At 36.5% G+C, this 19,918-nt stretch overlaps 1 protein-coding gene across 3 annotated transcripts in view; it reads right to left on the reverse strand.

Moving 5' to 3' along the window:
- sntg2 (syntrophin, gamma 2) overlaps positions 1 to 19,918 on the reverse strand; it is an 80,403-nt gene that overhangs the window by 36,430 nt on the left and 24,055 nt on the right. For all 3 annotated transcript variants that reach the window (XM_079852553.1, XM_079852554.1, XM_079852555.1), the window contains 7 exons: positions 19,169 to 19,306; positions 17,833 to 17,889; positions 17,506 to 17,563; positions 15,059 to 15,102; positions 11,266 to 11,307; positions 7,968 to 8,055; positions 5,134 to 5,225 (listed from right to left, as the gene is read on the reverse strand). In XM_079852553.1, coding sequence (XP_079708679.1) covers positions 5,134 to 5,225; positions 7,968 to 8,055; positions 11,266 to 11,307; positions 15,059 to 15,102; positions 17,506 to 17,563; positions 17,833 to 17,889; positions 19,169 to 19,306 — 519 coding nt within the window. The remainder of the gene's footprint in view (positions 1 to 5,133; positions 5,226 to 7,967; positions 8,056 to 11,265; positions 11,308 to 15,058; positions 15,103 to 17,505; positions 17,564 to 17,832; positions 17,890 to 19,168; positions 19,307 to 19,918) is intronic.

A 19,918-nucleotide genomic window follows, 5' to 3' on the forward strand; every position in this document is an offset into this window, starting at 1 on the left:
ATCAGTTTGTGGGCCACTATTACCTAAAACTGTGACTATTAATGCAGATTGTCTGTTGTTCTCACTACTTTGAGGAAAGATTAATCATGGAGCAAGATTTGTTTTGCGTTTATGTTACACCAGTCATTCACACTAGAGCTTGGCTAATTGCATACATGCACTGTTATTGATACAGTTTCCACATATTCACCGCAATATATTAGAAAAATACTCTGTAAATAAATTAGTACAAGTAAAATAATCGGTTTGTTGAGGGACATGCACTTGTTAATGCTGATGGTGAGGAATTACAGTTGCAACATCTCATATAATGTACCTCAAATTGAGTAGCGTATCACTGAGAAACACGTCCTGCTCGAGTCGTCCTTGTGATGGAGGTTCGGGTTGAATAACTAGTTCTTCCAGTGTTTCATCATTGGACTCACACTCGGATTGATATGGTAAAATCGGCGTCATTGTTCGTTACTGTCTTTAGTTTACAGTGTAGGAAGCCTCAGGACAGCTGACGCTGTTATGGCAATGCGGTAAACCAATCACAACAGACTGAGCTGTCTGGCCAATCAGAGCAGAGTACCTCGCAGAAAGGTGGGATTTAGAGAGATTGATTCATCTGACGAGTCGTTTGAGAATCATTGAAAATGTGGTGATGTGCAAATGTATATTATGAGGAAATGAAACAGTTTTTTTACCTTTGATGCATGTAAACCTGTTGTAGGAGACTCCAAAACAACATTAGGGAACTTTAAAATAGCATAATAGGGGCACTTTAATTACATAAATACCTTATCAAAACAAGATGTTTGACCGTTTTCGCAGCACAAATATGTGGAGTATGTAAACATTCAATTAGAGTTGGTACAACCAAAGTACTAGTATACATTTTTTTTTTTTTTTTTGTATAAAGTATTATATTTACCTTTTTTATTTTTTTCAGTGGCAAAAATAGCTGCTACACTAATTATTTGCAGGCATGTAAATGAAAAAAATGCTAAAGCAGCAGCCCGTCGGCCGATGAAAGCGAAACACTGTCAATCAGCTCAATGTCACAGCAGCCTGGAGGAGACGACGAGCTCAGAGAATTATAATCACCTGCAGGCAACCAGCTCAACCACTACAAGAGGATTAGAAGAAAAAAACTAATTTGAAGAACACAGGGAAAAAGCACAAATATTGTCGACTCAGCAGTCAGGAGAGCCCTGTGTGTGTTTCTGCACATTTCCATGCCTGGCAAAGACAGAGAGAGAGAGTCAATAGAAGAAAAGAATTCATCTGTTTACGGTAATTGGATACACTGGCTGCCATTCAATGTTTAATAATGAAGTATATTTCTAGGAAAAAAGGCCTCCTGCATTCTTCCCATGTTTATGTCGGAAGAGGATGCCTCTAGGACAACTTCATTAAAACAAACTCTTCTGCTCCTGGAACGCACTCTCATTTACACATGAACTGATAAATGAGCTGGTCTGAACACACCATGGTGACCACTGTGTCACATGTTGTATGTTAAGGCAAACATCACCATAACTATTTCTCATGCGTAGCGACAAAGGTTTGTTTAAAATATGGTAGAAACATCTTTTCACTTGAGACCGTAAGAAACCACACAGAATACACTAGCAACTCCTTAGAAACATCCTGGCAAACACCAAGAACACCCCATAGCAACCCCATAGCAACGTGCTAGCAAACACGCAGAACACCCTAGCAATCCCATAACAACACTCTGGAAAACACCCAGAACACCCCAGGAATGTCCTGGCAAACATCCAGAATACCCTAGCAACCCCATAGCCACTGTTGTGCCTGAACGCATTCATTGAACGATAGTTCATGAACTCGTTCATATTTTGGGCGAACGTGAACTGAACGTACCGTAATACTGCCTGATGAACGTTACTGTGAACTCGTTCATTCTGGTGTCTGTGAACGGCACGCTCTCTCAGTTTAACTTCGTTCAATAGGGTGCCAGATTTCTATAGAGCCTTCCAGGCGAAAACCCGGCTAAAACACACCGTAAACAGGCCTTAATATGTACTACTATTAACTACTGTCCTGTTTTTCTTTTAATAATTCCTCATTAAAAAAGAACATTCAACATTCCATAGCAATGTCCTAGCAAACACCCTAGCAACCCCATAACAATGCCCTGGCAGACACCCAGAACACCCTATAGCAACCCCATAGCAACGTCCTGGAAAACACACAGAACACCCCATAGCAACGCCCTGGCAAACACCCAGAATACCCTGGCAACCCCATAGCAATGTCCTGGCAAACACCCAGAACACCCTAGAAACCCCATAGCAACGTCCTGGTGAACACCCTAGCAACGCCCTGGCAAACACCCAGAATACCCTAGCAACCCCATAGCAACGTTCTGGCAACCACCCAGAACATTCCATTGCAACCCCATAGCAACATCCTGGCAACCACCCAGAACATCCCATTGCAACCCCATAGCAACGTCCTGGCAACCACCCAAAACATCCTATAGCAACCCCATAGCAACATCCTGGCAACCACCCAGAACATCCTATAGCAACCCCATAGCAACGTCCTGGCAAACACGCAGAATACCCTAGCAACCCCATAGCAACCTCCTGTCAACCACCCAGAACATCCCATTGCAACCCCATAGCAACATCCTGGTAAACACACATCTCATTCTATAGCAGGGGTTCAGCTCCAGGGTTTAGCTCCAACCTTGATCAAACTCTCCTGCTGTAACTTTCTATTTACCCTAAAGACTTTGATCATCTTGATTGATTAGGTTTGACCTCACAGGCCAGAATGGAGAACTCCTGCTCTACAGCATCACGGTAGCAAAAGTCTATTTAATGACTATAATCAGCAACATTTCTGAGCTCTGTTCTATTTATAGACTGCCTTTCGGTCGCATCCAACACCGAAATCTTGATTTGTCAGCACTCAGAGATTGAATTTCACATCTTCAGCCCTCGCTCACATTGCGCTGAGGCGTGAATGGGATTTTCAGAGGCTGTATGCAGATCTCAGAGCTTCATTGCAGAGGTCTGAAGCTTCACCTGCTGACATGAGTCTTACTGTCACATTAATGTGATGCATGTGAATCTCAGAGTGTTCCTGTAGTCTGTGAGCAGATCGAGTGAGACGTCTGCCTTACCTTTGCTCTCTGGTTTGAATAAGAAAGTGACCTGTGACTTAATGAGACGCAGCGTGTTCTTTCAGATATCCTCACTCCGACAGGTCCAGAGACTGCCACACTGTATTAGCTTTACTTGACAATGATCTTTGAAGGTCAGAATGAGATACATGACCTCTATATGCTGCTTGAACGGGCTGTCGTTGCACTTGAGGCTTCATTTTAGGACAATAGTGTTTTGGATGGTAACTAGCACTAGTAAAAGACTCCTGCACCTATGGAGTTATGCTGTCACATGTTCATCTCTCTTTAGTGTGTAATGTTGCTGTTTGAACATGACAAAGCTCCAGTTCTTCTCTATATCAGTGTCAGTGTTTCTGAACTCCTGAAACGCCTCCATTGTAGTCTTGAGTTTCTTCTGGGAACGAACACGTCACAATATTCCTCATTTAAATAATTAATATGCAGAATAAAGGGGCGGGGCCTGGTTGAGTTAGTTAGTAGTGTGTTAAACTGGCGGTTATGGTAAGGGGCGGGACATTTCCCAAACACAAGCGAAGCGCTCAACCAATCACAACACACTGCTCCAGCCGACCAATCAGAGCACAGTGTGCTTTCAGAAGGAGGGGCTTCATAGAGACAGGAACTAAACAGAGCGTTACTGACAGACTGGGAAGAGAGGAGCCGCAACAATGGAGAATATGAGGAAAATAAGGTGTTTTTATACATAAAATATATCCAGAGGCCGCTCTCGTACTGCAGACCCCAGGATTTTTGACGATAACCAATTGTTCCAGCAATCGGCTATCGGTGTCGATTAATTGGCAAAACCGATCAATTAGTCGACCTCTAGTCAGAGGTCACCCTTCCACCGGAACTAGACTTGCATATGGCCGTTACCGGAGGCCAGTGATTATAGTTTACAAAGTTATAAACATGGATATTTTTCTTACACAAATGCATGGCTTTGCTTCAGAAGGCCTTTATTAACCCTGGAGTTGTATGGATTACTTTTATGATGGATGGATGTGCTTTTTGGGGCTTCAAAATCTCAGGTACCATTCATTCCCATTATAAAGCTTGGAAGAGCAAGGATATTTTTTAATATAACTCCGATTGTGTTTGGCTGAAAGAAGAAAGTCATACACACATAAGATGGCTTGTGTGTGAGTAAATTATGGGAGGATTTTCATTTTTGGGTGAACTATTGAAACAAGAACAAATTGCTACCAATGGGGTCAGAAAAATAAACTTAATTCTAAAAGGAGAACAAGTTAAAAAAAAAAAATGTTACCCCACTGGCAGAAATTTGTTCTTGTTTTAAGCATAAACTCATTTCATTTTGATACATTTTTCATAAAACAAAACTTAACATCTTATGTTATTTCACTTCTCATGTATCTTGATTTAAAGTGTAACTCTCGCCAAAATGCAACCTAGGGTCTTTTTGTGAATCTACCCGAGGCAAACCTTCGTGTAAAAGCATAATTAGGATGGAAACGCCACTTTTAAATTTGACCATATTTATGGTTTCGGTCAAATTGCCTTTTAAATGGGAGTGCTTGGGGCACGACTATGATAGCATCAAAAATCACTATTTTTAAAACACTAAGAAGGCTCGACACAACATGAAACTTTGCTGAAGTCTCACCAGGGGCTCTACACATGAACTCCAGCATTGAGAACATGGTTTGTGTACACAGAGTTTACTAAAAAGAAAGATTTTGAACAACTCACTGTAGCTGTTGTTGTTTCCGGCCGCCGGCATTTTTTTCTTTTTTTTTCTAAAATTATTATTATTTTTTTTTTTATAGTGTACAGGGGTTTGTTCGAATCACTAAACCTAATTATAAGCAAAAATAATAGTGATGCTGGAGTGCATGGAGTCAGTTCCAGCTCTCTATCTGAGAAAGGCATTTCCAGCCCGATTCTGTCATCCGTCTCACTTTCGAGGATTATGAATAAGCTCCTTAACAGAAGTGATGCTCACGACGATACAAAAGGTGACTTACCGTGTTGCTCAAGTTCCCATTTAAATGCAAACCACTGTCGAAAAGCGGCGAGGACGCTCTGCTACTCTGACCGCTGGACGGTCCGGGTGAACCTGAGGAAACAGGGCAGATTAGTATATATTCTATATAAAGCAGAGCTCATACTGTGTGCAAATCGACTCTGGTGGCGCTGCACTTCTAAATCCCAGAGATATGACGTGTATTAGCTTGGCAAGCTGCTTTCTAGGTTGTCACGATGCCATGGACACTAAAGTCACAGGAGATTATGGCTAAGGTGAGTGTGAAATGCACAAGACGCAGGAGTTCTGACATGGGCATCACTGGAAAATGCAGAGCGCAAAAAGTGCATTTCATGCAGAGACGCTTCTCTGAAAGCTCTATCTGTTGAAGATACAGTATATCTTCAGTTAAGTCCCGAGAGATTCACCTGCCTTCACTTCTGACTCGCAAACTCCTACTCACTAGGTGCAATGTGATGTGCTTTAAAGCCATTTTAGTCTGCAATAATTGGATGTCTTGGACAAATTCATATTTTCTTTGTCACTTCACGACAAGCGCAGGATGCTTTCCAGAACTGGTATTGCGATGAGCAATAGTGAAAAGGTTGTGCATCAAGTGTGTAACTGACAGTGTTGCTATTCTCAAATAAAACTAAAACCATTAAACATATTTTTAGTTTAAAGTAAAAGAAAAAAAAAAACGTCTTTAAAAAATCTTTAACTATTAAAATATTAAGAAAATAATAGTTGAAATAAAGCTGAAAGCTGATATTTATATTTAAAAACCTAAAAAAAAACCTTTAAATAATAGTAATATATTTATTTTGACAATTAAAAGAAAGAATTAAGAATTAGATTGTTAAAAATATTATATATATATATATTGTTTAGATTTTTCTTACATGTATAGATGAAAAACCTAAAAAAAACTTAAATCGTTTTAACATGAAAAAATCAATGATTTTAATAATTTAAAAAAAATCTTTAACGCTTAAAATCTTTAAAGAAATATTTGAAATAAAGCTGAAATAAGATTTAAAAAAAATTAAGAAAATATTAAGAAAATATCTTTTTAACAATTAAAAAAACAAAATTCTGTTTTTAAAAAAAACTATTTGGTTAACTATTTTTTTTCTTTTATTGATTGAAATAAAACTGAACTGAAATAAAATTACATAGAAATATATAAATATTAGATGAATACTCTAAAAACTTTTTCAGTTTTACTAAAACTTAAAGTGAAATTAAAAATAAATGAAAGCTATATAGAACTATTTTTTTAAAAATGCGAAAACTAATAATAATGAAAAAAAGCACAATATTACTAAAACTTTTTTTTAAAATGACATTGAAAACTAAAATCTAATTCAAAATATTAATAAAAAGTATAATAGTATATAAATATTACTAAAATCACACTGGGCCGGGTTTCCCGATAACGATGTATCTTAGCTCTTAAGAGCGCTTTCTACGTGCAAAGTTACGAACGCTCGCAGCAATTCCACGAGCGTTTCCCAAAAATGCACTTAACATGAACGCGCGAGAACGCGCTCTACGTTCTACTTAAGAGTCGCTGTCCATTCGCGAAGTGCTGAAATATAACCTTATATGGAATCGTATTCTGAACGTTTAACCTAATAATTGTCATCTGTTGTGGATTAGCAATCAAGACAAGTATATATAAAGCACCTACAGGCGGAGGCACTGACAAAATGGCTGAAAAAAAAAAAAAAAAAAAAAAAAAACACGAAAAGATACCTTTCAAAAAGATGAAATTAATGTCCTTTTAGAGGAGATAGAGCGAAAAAAATATGTAATTTTTAACAGATTTAAAGGATTTCTTTTATATATTTATTTTTTCATTCATTTAATTTTGATTAAAATTATTAGATTAAATTATTTCTATTTTTTTCTGACCTTTTTAATTATTTAATTTATACATTAATTTAACCAACAACAAAAAAGAGTAATAAAGTGTACAATAAAGTACAATCAAAACCTTATATTATAATCACATACATTTGAATAAAGTTAAAGGTGTAATCTGCCGGTTGTCCTGCAGGTGTCCTCATAAATCTGTCTTCTTACGATGCACTTGTGGATGTACGATTACTCCAGAGCACTCGTAGATCTACGAAGATTTTCAAGTGCTACTTAAGCTACGATGCTTTTGGGAAACAGACCGTAATATTAAGATCAGTCGTACGATCGTTTTTACGATCAACTTAGGCTTACGATGCTTTTGGGAAACGCAGCCCTGGTAACTGATGCTGTATTTGCCTATATTGTCATTCTCAGAGAATGATGGGAAATGTTGTTTGGTCACACAAGCCTGTTACAAACCAGTTACATTAGCGGCATTATCTGGCAAGATTCATGGCGATTCTTCATCAACAACACACAAAATGCATAGAAACTAAATTGCATAAGCAACATTAACAATTAATCCTTAATTATGACAAATACAAAGGCACCATCACATGTATTCTTTGCAGAGAAGACAATCCAAGAGTGCATTACAACAAGCTCAGTGAAAAGATGGAGGATGAAATATACTTTTATTTAAATCAATACTGACTCCATAACTATAAAATAGGCTACCTGATTAAATAGACAATTTTCATGCATTATTTGTGTATTTTTATAGTTAGCTATCAGAATAAATTGTGAGTCTTGCATGCAAAATACAGCATTTCCGATTATGTAGAGCATCAAAATCCCTCACTAATGAGGTTGCATTTCCGTTAGGATGCTTCCTATAAGAAGGGCGCAGTACGGCAGCTCACTAGGTTTAGTAGCAGAGCTTTAGATGTGAAGTGTTCTGGCCAAACCTACCTAATGGGAGTTTTAAGAAGGCCGGCGCTTCCCTGAGGTAACGTACAGTGATGGTGACTTCGTCCCCTGCCGTTCGCAAAAGATGAACCTGCAACGAGGCAGAGAGAGAAATTATCCCTCTGACGTCGTGATGAGAAGATGTGCTCGAGGAAAGACTTCTGAACTGCATTTCAATGACCGTTTCACACCTAATTGAGTTGAGGAGCCTCAACATTTGAATTAAATCAACTGTGTGCAATCAGCATGTAATCTCTTTTAGAGATTTCTCATGAGTTATTATTTCAGTAAGAGACTCTCGGCTGGAGCGGCAGACCATCAAGTGTTGAGTTCAGGTGGACTAACAGCTCCTGAGACAAACAGTTCACCGGCAGGGTCTCGCATATCTTCAGGTTTCATCATACGAATCCCAAACTATTTTGGCATCAGAACCTCTTTGACCTAAAATACACTGAAAATAAATGCTGTGCTACATTTCACAATTGCAACGAAATACAGTGTATTTTTTTAAGTCCCCCTGAGGTTTTTATTATATATATATATATAACACATTTGCATGTTGTAACGATTGTCAGTTATAAATTACAAAGACATTTTGAAGTAGAAAGACTGAAAGAGTATTTTCTTGTAAAATATACTAATTTAATATTAAAACATTTTTAGTGTATTTTCAGATTTTAAGTTAACATTTCAACAATTTAACAACACATTTGGGTTGAAATAATTTTCATTTATAAATTTCTACTAAATTTCAAAATTACAAAGAAATTTTGAAGTAGAAAGACTGAAAGAGTACTTTCTTGTAAAATATACTAATTTAATATTAAAACATTTTTAGTGTATTTTCAGATTTTAAGTTAATATTTCAACAATTTAACAACACATTTGGGTTGAAATAATTTTCATTTATAAATTTCTAGTAAATTTCAAAAATTTTGAAGCAGAAAGACAGAAAGAGTATTTTCTTGTAAAATGTACTCCAATAATCTTCAAACAAATCATTTTAACAGGATGTTCTTGAAGTTCCCTTGAAATTAAGTTAATAATTCAATAATTTAACAACACATTTTCATTTACTGTATAAACTGCTAGTAAATTTCACATATAATTACAAAGAAATTTTGTTGAGGAAAAACTGAAATAGATTTTTCTTGTAAAGCGTGCTCATTTAATCTTCAAAAATATATTTGTGTATTTTCTAAAAAAAAGTCCTCCTGAAATGTAATTAAATTTCAGTAATTTAACAACATATTTACATGTTCAGCTTCTCTGATGTTGGGTAATGGTCACGTGACATGCATGTGAACAAATAAAAAAACGTAAATAAATAAAATAAAAATGTTTTATTTGATTGTTTTTATTTTTAAATTATGTATTTTAAATTTACATTTGTATAATTTAATGAATTATTAGAATTGGGAAACCCTGATCTAACACATAACAGGATTTAGTGGCTTCTAAATAACATCTTATCACTTTTATACAACACATTTTACAACCTGACGAGAAAATAAAAGGGTGAAATTTATTTTCTCCATTAGAAATTGATGTGAAGCTGCAAAGCTTGTTTCATAACAGAAGTCTGAATGCAAGGACTTTTGAAGGAATTCTGATTTCATGTCGACTTATAGACTTCATTTGATCATAACCACAGCAAGAAAAGTTACTTCATTTAACATATCTGAGCTTTCCTCTGATGAGAACATGACACACTTGTGCAACATTTCCACAGAGAGGAAACCAAGAACTTGCCAAGAAACCCTGTGTGTGTGTGTGTGTGTGCGATCCAAAAACTCAAGATGCCTTCGGTCTAACGCCCTGTTTACACACACAGGCATTAATCGTTAGAGGTCGAAACCAGACCATTCATTTAAACAAGCAATTTTGTTTTAAAACTAGATTATAAAATGTAGAATTACGAGTGTGTCGAATCCGTCAATGATAATTACCATGCACCAAAATAAATTGAGTTAAATGAAATAGTGTTAACAAATCAAATAAGGACTGAGTTGTAAATAAACATTCAACTTGCACATAAGGCAGTTTTTATATCAACCTTCACAATTATGTTCCAATTCGTTGTGGAAGACGAAATAACGAAGAACATGTTAAGTAAAAATATAAAGTGCATATTTTTATGAAAATGCTCCTCTCTATTTTTTGTAGCTACACTGTAACAATCGATTTTATGGACAATGAACGGCTTTCCTGAGGTAAATGTAACGTTAAGTTACATATTGTTTACAAGCTGTTTTATTGACGTCTTTCCAGTTTTGAAACACTGCAACTAAACAATTACATGATACATTTCAGAAAAGTTCCACTGGTCCACAGATTATACAGTGGCCAGTTTCATAAACAGCAACTAATCTCATCTCTGACGATCATCTCTTGAGATTGGCCTCGCATCTCAAACATGCTCTACCACCTCCAGTGTGTAAAGATACCCCAGAGGAAAACTCGTGTTGTTCTTTCATTACTCAGGAGATTTGTAATTATTCTTCAATGAAGCATCAACTTTGTCTCAGGCGTTTCTCCTAAAATAACTTTGAAGGGAAAAAAAAGACAGAAATGAAAACAAGGCGACACTGAAATGTCATTGTGAATGTAAAGAACTGAACTAATAATTCCGTAGTTATTAAAAAGAAATTCTTCAAATCAAATGTTCTGTTAACATTAGTTAATGCACTGTGAACTAACATAAACAATGAACAGTTGAATTTTTATAAGCAAACATTAACAAAGATTAATAAATACCGTAAGAATATATCGCTCATCGTTAGTTCATGTTAGCGAACGAGACCTTATTGTAAAAGGAGTATAGAGTGAAAATGAATGTGGATAGCAGGTTTAATCATTTGATCTTGGAGGAATTTGATGAGAAACGTTTGAGCTCATACTGAGACGTTAAGAAGTTTTTTCTCAGGAGGAACATCTAAGCAAGAGCCTCCATTCGATCTCTAGGAGAACTGAGACGATGATGAGCCTCATGTGTGATTTTTCTCTCGGACAGAAGCTCGTCATGGCAGCTTGTCTTAGTTAGTCTGTGGCTGTTCAGTGAAATCACTAATCTCATCCTTCAACTTCCGACTGTCAGAGGAAACCTGCCCATGTGAGTGAGTGTTTCTGCGTGTGATGAATCTACTCACTATCAATTAGTTATAGCTGAGACCTTACAGTCAGGATCCAAGCGTTCGCTATACTGATATAAACGCTTTCAGCGACATCTGATGCACTTTTCATTAATTCTGCATCAATGGCATTTCAAGACCACAGATGAAAGAGCCAATCGAATACTCACGACTTCCTCGTGCGTACACTTCTCCACGTTAATGCCATTGACCTGCATGGAAAAGAGAAAATCACATTTAGACATCATGTTAAAAAATAAAGCTAAAAACATATTCGGGTAACATAAAAAAAAAAAAAAAAACATTTTTGCATTCTGACATTATTTGCATTAAAAATAACAACATTTAATCCCAAATTCACTTTAGTTTAATGCAACCTGGCATTTTATTTTGCTAAATATTTTGTGTAATTTTTCATACAATACACTACTGTTCAAATGTTTGGAGTCTACATGCCTAAAATGCATTGAGTTGCTGATATGTGATTGGCTGATTAGATATTTGCATTCAGAAGCAGCTGAACAGGTGTACCCAGGGCCTAAAATGAACACTCGCCAAGCGCCAAATGCAAGTAAAAATCAGTGTTGGTGAGTGTATGAAACGGTGTCACTCGCCAGTTGGCCGGTAACATTTTTATGAATTTTAACAATGCATGAACGTAAACAAACGTGAGCGGATTGACGAGCTAGCGCTTCATCATCATGAAAGTTTAAGCCTTGACAAGAAGTCGCGCGTGGTGTGGAAAGTTAAGTGTGTGCAAACATCCGAAGCGCGCGCCCAGAAAGCCGCGTCTAAGACAGTGCGTGAATACTAAACTGAGCTCTCTTTCATGTCTTCTTGCCCTTGAGTGGAAAAATTCACACAAAATTACGTCAAAAAATAGCGAGTATCCTAATAAACATAGTCGGTTATGTCTTAAGTGAACATAAACAGTTGAGAAAGTAAAAGCACGTGTGTCAGTATCAGTATATTAGATCGGTGCATTCGCTCTTAAAGGGACAGCAGCCTAATATTCCTCCAGCTGTCTGTGTGCTTAATGTTAATCAAACAACAAAAGACAAAGAACAAATCCCTCACTGCTCTTGACTGAAGAACTTTTGTAACTTTAATAAGGATTAATTAATAAGGATGTTTAATTTATACAGGGAAGGCTATAGTGTTATTTCACATTTGATTACTTTATTACATTTCTGTTCCTGTAAACTACTGTTAGACGTACAGACATCCCAAGTCTCCCGGAAGTTCCGGGAGTCTCCCGCATATTGATACAGGGCTTCTGCAGGTTTCAGTAAGTCAAATTTAGACCTTTTTAAGACATTTTAAGACCATAAAGATTGAAAATTAAGACCTAGGCTACACGACGCATTATCCAAGTTAGATAGATAGTTACCTTGGGATCATTAGAGTATCTATCTATCTATCTTTCTATCTATCTAGGATTATCTGATGTGTGTGTGTGAGAGAGAGGGAGAGGTAGATATTTTTTTTATAGAAAATTGCACTTTTGCATATTATACTGTAAAAACACAATTATTGTTGATTTTAGTTGATCATAACTAGAGAGGAAATGATGAGATGATTAAAGTGACCAAAATGATCACGGTTATCACAGAATCCTGTTCAAAAAGTACTAATACTACAGAATGAAGTCAATTCAACAAGTTTTATGTCGAAAAACAGCAAATAACAAATTGATTAGCATCAATATGCACTTTTTGTTTACGTAAACATTAAAATACCATTAAAAATGATGGCCAGATTTTAAAAGAGTATCCTGCAACATGTTATCTACTAACATGTACAAGTTCAAATAAAGTTTTGACAAAAAATGTTTTATACAAAGATAAACCTCATATTTCAGCCTTTAAATAATTTTTTATAAAAATAATGAGTCAAAAAAGATAAATTACTGACATTTACGCTTATATTTATTAGTAGTGTTTGGGTGCACCCCCATCCTTCATGTTGACTGAGCTTTCAATGTTGTTATGGAAAGGGGTGATTGGTTGGTTCCTGTCACATGACCTGCGGTGCGTTTGCGGCATTCTGAAAAGTTTCGATTTTTTTTTCATCTCGTTGCGCCTGGTAAAAAAATTAGCGCGTCGCTTCAATTATGAGCGCGCTTGCCGCGTGCCTACATTTGAACAAACTTGAGGGCGCAAAAGACGCAATATGTGAACGGCCTCTGGCGAGCTAGCTCATATCAAGCCATGAGCTATTGGTAGCACGCGAGCGACGTGTTGGAGACCCCTGCTCTAGGGCTCCGCTTTGTAGGCTACAACTCCATACTTTTTTGCTACTTTGTAATAACTTTCTGCGGCCAGCGTTCCTGGAAATGAACGAGGGTAAACACTTTTTTAGACCTGACTAAATGAAATTTAAGACCTAGGATGAAAATCTGGCCGGTTTTAAGACTTTTTAAGGTCTTAAATTTAAAGTTCAGAATTTTAGACTTTTTAAGACCCCGCGGAAACCCTGTGATAGCGGCTCCCTGATACCCGCAAATGAGTTAAAATCTCCCGGAATCTTGAGCGAGCGAGCAAGAGCGTGCATGGGAGACAGAGACTGTGTTCCAAAGTAAACCGTGTAGCGCGCGCACGGCAGAGAGAGAGGGAGCGAGTGTGCCTCATGAAGCGCATGTAAGATAGAGAGCATCATGATTGGCCTGTTTCGGTAAATCAACCAATCAACTGTCAGTGTGGGCGGGCTTTTATCTCTTTTCCCGAACCGAATCAGTTCAGTTCAATGTATCTAGAAACAGGAGCGCCATGGCAGAGGGAGAGTGCCACAAAAAACGAAAGTATAAGACACATTTTACGCCAGACTACACTTAAGTGTACCCCTGTTTTATAAGAGTAAAACATGACAGTCTTGCACGCTGTACAGTTTGTAACAGTGACTTCAGCATTGCCCATGGCGGGTTAAATGATTGTAAAAGACAAGTTGAGGTGAGTTCAACAAGTTTCATGTGCATATTATTCAGGCCGGCTAGTTGCCAAGGCTACATGAAAACAACAAACTCCTTAGACCTGTTTAAAGTTCCAATGGAATATAAATAAAAGCAGTTCACATAAATAGTACAAGCAGCTTAAGTAAAAGTAATCTACATATTTTAACATAATTAACAATTGCATGGGCCTATAGCCATAGAAATGATATATTATGCTTTTATATATTTTAGTGACCACAACTCTGAGGTGAAATGTCATATGCTTGTCCTCCTTCCTTTTTTTTTTTTTTTTTTTTTTATGGGGGTACATCCCTGAAATTACTTTGTGCAGGTTGGGATGTCTGGACCTACCTGAAATACCTAAAAAGCATTTCATTTGTACCTTGTTTTTATTTGTTGTTTTGCTTGTAATTTAAATATTTGTTATTAATTTATTACTGTTTACTTGTCTAATGTTTTAAATTTATATTAGTTAGGCAAGTAGTTTTAGTTGTGGAAAAGATATTATATTATATTATATTATATTATATTATATTATATTATATTATATTATATTATATTATATTATATTATATTATATTATATTATATTATATATAAAATTTTGGTGTCATACCCGTAAAAATATATATATATTTATGGTCGGTAAGTTTTCTAAAGGCACCGGATATTGGCAGGTGTGGCAAAAAGTTATTTTAGGCCCTGGGTGTGCCTAGAAAAGTGTCCGGTGAGTGTATGTAAAGAGCAGCAGAGATTGTTGTAACATTCAAAATGAAATAAAACCATTTGTTATAGTTGCACCACAGGAACTAATATTCTATTTCTTGCTCTCTCTCTCTGTTGCTGTTCCTCTGATTCATACAGAGAGATAAAGGTTAAACCTCCAGTCAAGCTAGAGAAAATGAATCAGAGGGAAGCATCATTAAAATGCAGAGAGAACGCCGCTCTAACACGCACCCTTGACCCCGAGAGCAGCGTAAAGAACGAGAGCGTGCAAAAGCCCAAAACACTAACCTGCAACACGGCGTCTCCGATAAACAGCATCCCAGTCTGATCGGCTGAGGCCCCGGGCCGTCCAGTCAGAGGTTAATGGAAAGATTGGGATATAATTACTCATTTAATAGTGCTTATGCGATGACATGGCAATCAGGATTTGAGTTTGATGAGCATTTCAATCAAGCATTGGCATAAGCAAAGACGTGAAACGCTTTGGGACGAATTTCACACAAATCTGGGTTTTAGTTCAATGCGTTCTAACAAATAAGATGAAACTGCATAAGCTTTCTGATATCGAGCAGCTCTAAGGGTGGATCTATTTCTACACTAAGCATCTCAGCGGGAAGCTAATAAAAACCAATAAAACTGCAAACGCACATGCATAAAGACTTGTACAGTAATTAGCCGTGATTAAAATTACATTTGAACTGTATGGCACGAAACAAAGCTATATTGTTCTCAAAAACCGTAGGATCAGATTCTAATCACACGTTAGCAGCTGCTGTCAAGACACTTGCGATGAAAAAACTATGATGTGAGCAAGTGCTAATTATACGGATATCAAACGGACTACATTTAGGCTGTGCAGTGCATTTATTTTAAATGAAAAACAACAAGAGAAGAGAGTACACTACAAGATTTTACACACTGGGACTAATTTGGCGTACACTGCAAATAATGCAAAAATTTAAAAAATAATATCTTGTATGTTGGTCTTGTTTTCCAGTACATTCTTAAATCAATATACAATTACTTGAGAAGCAAAATGAGCTAAAGACATTAAGGGCCCTATTTTAACGATCTGAAATGCAAGTATCAAGCGCAAAACGCAAGTAACTTTGTGAGCGGATTTCGGGCACTGTTGCTATTATACGGCGGGATAAATGACTCTTGCACCCGACGCAAATCTAAAATGTGTTGGTCTGAAGTAGCTTCATTACTCATAGGTGTGGTTTGGGCGTAACGTGAAATAAACCAATCAGAGCGTCATCTCACATTCCCTTTAAGAGCAGGCGCGCTTGTTCCATGGCGGATTGCTATTATAACGGCGGATTTGCCAGGAGCGGTTCACAGCCGAGGAGACCGACGTTCTCGTCAGGGCCGTAAAACACAGAGAAGTGACATTGGGGATGGAGAAACACACCCAAATTAGCTTCGGTTAAACAGGCGTATAATAATTTGGGTAAATGTGCAAGCTAGATTTATGCCTATTTTTTCACATCTTCATGGACACCACAATGATTTCCCTTATGTGGAATATTTTTCCCTGTAATTATGTATGGCTTGCAAAAATGTGAACTGCTGCGTCTGTGTAGATGAGAGAAGCAAGTTGTGTGTGTGTTGTGCACACGCTACATTATGGCCAAGCATGCGCCCTTAAAATAGCATCTGAACGCGCCACTGACTTCAGACTAGGTTTCTCCTGGTCAGTGGCGGAATTGTTTTCTGAAACTGCAAAATAGCACCAGGGAACGTTTGCGCCGGAACACGCCTCCTCTTTTCGCTGAACCGCCCCCGGGAGCACAAGTTCATTCCCTAATTTACCGACGTGCGTCTGTGGAGGGAAAAGTCCGCTGTGCGTCGGGTGCAAAATAGGAATGATACATGCGTCGGTGTACAAAGTCAATTGCGCTAAATGCGAAAGATTTATCAAAATTAAGTTTCTGACGGACTCCACACGCTTGAGTCTGTCGACAACAGGACAAATGGAAGAGTGAAAGAACGTTTGCTGTGATCGTCCAGTTTAAACAGTTGGTTTGTGTCTCTCTACAGACTTCAGAAGGATCCCAGCGTCGGAAACAACGACGTTTATTTTAAAGGAAGATTATATGTTTGTTCAGATTACTTGACTGAGGAACAGCGTAATGAGAGCTTGCAAAGAAACTTTTGTTGAAAGATGAAGCAGCAAACTGCATTGGATCTGTAGCACAAACTCTAAGTTTGAGTGTGTGTTGATACTGTTTCCTATAAAATAACGATAGCCAATCATAACACTGGCCATTTACTGACAAGCCTTAAAGGAGCCTTACTGACAAATTCCTTAAAAACAGATCATTTTAGACAGAGGCTGAAAATAATAACATATTTTTATGTCCCTATTGGCCAATATTTGTTCTTGTTTTACGCTTAAACTCAAATACATTTTTATAAGAAAACAAGATTTAATATCTTTGCAAATTGCTTTTTAAGTAAATGTATCTTGATTTAGGAATGCATATTTCTACTGGAAGTCAAGACAAAAATACTGAGTAAGATTTTTTTTTTTTGCAGCGCAGAAATTTCACTTAGAAACAATTACAAAGAAATGACAAGAATTAAACATGAAATTTTGATGTAGAAAAACTGACATAGTTTTTTCCCCTCATCAAACAGTCATTTTTACAGAGCACAAATATTGCGAGTTATTGCTAGCGCTCCGACTACAGATGCCTTACAGCGGATGGGAGGAACTCTTGTCATCTTACCTACTTGATCTTTGAAAATCTTCGAGATGACCACAGGCACTTTATGTTCTGCTCCCCCCTGAAATGCATGAAGGGCCGTCAAGGTAATTCACCTCTGCATCTCACATCAGTCTATTACCAACACTGTTCAAAAATACAAATCTATTGCCTCATTAAAGATTACTGTGAGTAAATCTAATGAGAGCTGAGCTCAGGTTCTTCTTTGATCTCTAAGACTAATATTGTGCCATGATTATCTGGCCTGCGGAGATATGAGTGCACTACCTGAGCATGTTTAGTTAAGCTCTTTAAAGTCAATGAACAATATTAAAGAAGCAAAAGACCTACTTTGATACTCAGACCGAGACCTCCAGTCACCTGTCTTCGAAGTACAACAGTTCTGTGCTTTAAAAAAGGGGAATTTAGTTGGTAAAATATTCATGGCATCAACTAGATTACAAATAATTAAAGAAGTGGTCATATGGCAACACTTGACTTGAAGTTTATACAGGTTAAATAAATAAGACTGTTGATGTGTTTAATGTTAAAATTGCATTAAGATTTTAAGATTTTAAAAACCACAACTTTCAAATACAGGTAATATCAGGAAATAAATAATTAAATCTTACTGTTGGTGTGTTTAATGTTTTTTTGTTTTTTTTAATTACATTGAAAAAGACAAAAAGTCTCAAATTTCATAAATAGATAAAATCTCAACTTTCAAATACAGGTAATATATCAGGCAATAAATATAAATGTTACTGTTGATTTGTTTACGTTTTTTTCAAAAAGTCTAAACTTTCATAAATAAAAAAATAAAAAAAAATTTAATTTAGTTTTTTATTGCCTGACATTAAAAACAAAATCTCATCTTTTAAATACAGGTAATATCAGGCAATAGATAAATACATTTTACTATTGATGTTTAATGTTTGACTATTGATGTACATATTGATGTACATTTTTTCAAATGTTTTCAAATGTCAAACTTTTATCGAGAATCAGTGACTGCTTATCTTTACTGTAGTGATCTTCACTAATCTCTGTGGGGATAGGACAGTCAATTCAGACGGAAACCACTTCATAACACTCATCTAATTCTAATAACATGCAAAGGATTGCAAACAATTTCTCAATAACGAAGATTTATGATGGTCAAAACTTAAAACAACCTCAGAAAGATCATTATTTATTCCATTAGAAAGCTGAGACTTTCCTTTTTACTTTAGTGCCTAAAACTCAAAATGTGTTTCTGGGTCAAAGTGACTCTAAATGACGAAGCAGGTTAGTTATAAATCCAAATATATAACTAGGATTATAAATATGCTCTAAAACTCTCTTGATTATGACTATATTGGATTCTCCAGCATGCATTGTGCACATTTAATGACTTCCATTGTGTATTGACAGCATCATTTCTGAAATAGCGGCTGTAGCCTTATGCCACTGATGACATTTATGAAGGATGATGATGCATCTCATGCTTGCAAAGCAAACAAAGAAGTGGCGTGTGCTTCTTGACAGCGATGTCAAATGTAATGAAAACTTGTCTAATGCAACACAACACTCTTCAGCTGCTGACTGTGACGCCCAATGAAGAGAAACGTGCCACTTTAAACAATGATGAAATGACCTGAGTGTGTTTGAATCAGGATCGAGTCAAAGGCAAAGACTCAGTACTTACATTTAAGTGGGAGTCGCCGCCGTTTACACACACCACATCCTGCTTCTGTACGATTAACAGCTCTTTCGTTAACTTTAAGCGAACGTCGTAGGTGTTACTTGTGTGTTTGTCGTACAAAAGGGCAAGTCCGGTTTTTGTCTGTTGAAAAAAAAAAGCAAAAGAAAAAAAATGCACGTTAGTCACTCCCATCATTTAAGTGCATAATTTATGGGATTCAGCACTAAAATTGACAACCGGATTTAGCTGTCGTGTGTACGTCTATGGCAATCCGCTTTAACTTTTATTAATTTCCAGGATATGAATTCTTGATATCAACAATTCAATGTTCACTAGTTCAAATTATAGTTATTGATATCAGGAATTAGATTTATACTAGTAACAATGGCAATTTTTGATATCAGAAATTACATTTCCACTAGTAACAATGCTAATTCTTGATATCAACAATTACATTTTTACTAGTTAAAATGCTCATTCTAGATATCAAGAATTGAATTTCAACTAGTAAAAACTATAATTCTTGATATCTAATTGTATTTTCACTAGTGAAATGTCACCATAGGCTGCCATTCAAAATCAATGGTTGATATCAAGAATTGATTTCTTATTAGTTGAAATTCTGAATACACATATCATCTTTGAATTTCTTACTAGTAAAAATGTGAATTCCTGATATCAATAATTTCGTGGTTACTAGTAAAAATGTCTATTCTAGATATCAACAATTGAACTGCTACTAGTAAAAATGTA

This window comes from Squalius cephalus (assembly GCF_949319135.1).
Source record: "Squalius cephalus genome assembly, chromosome: 20".
Classification (NCBI taxonomy): Eukaryota; Metazoa; Chordata; class Actinopteri; order Cypriniformes; family Leuciscidae; genus Squalius; species Squalius cephalus.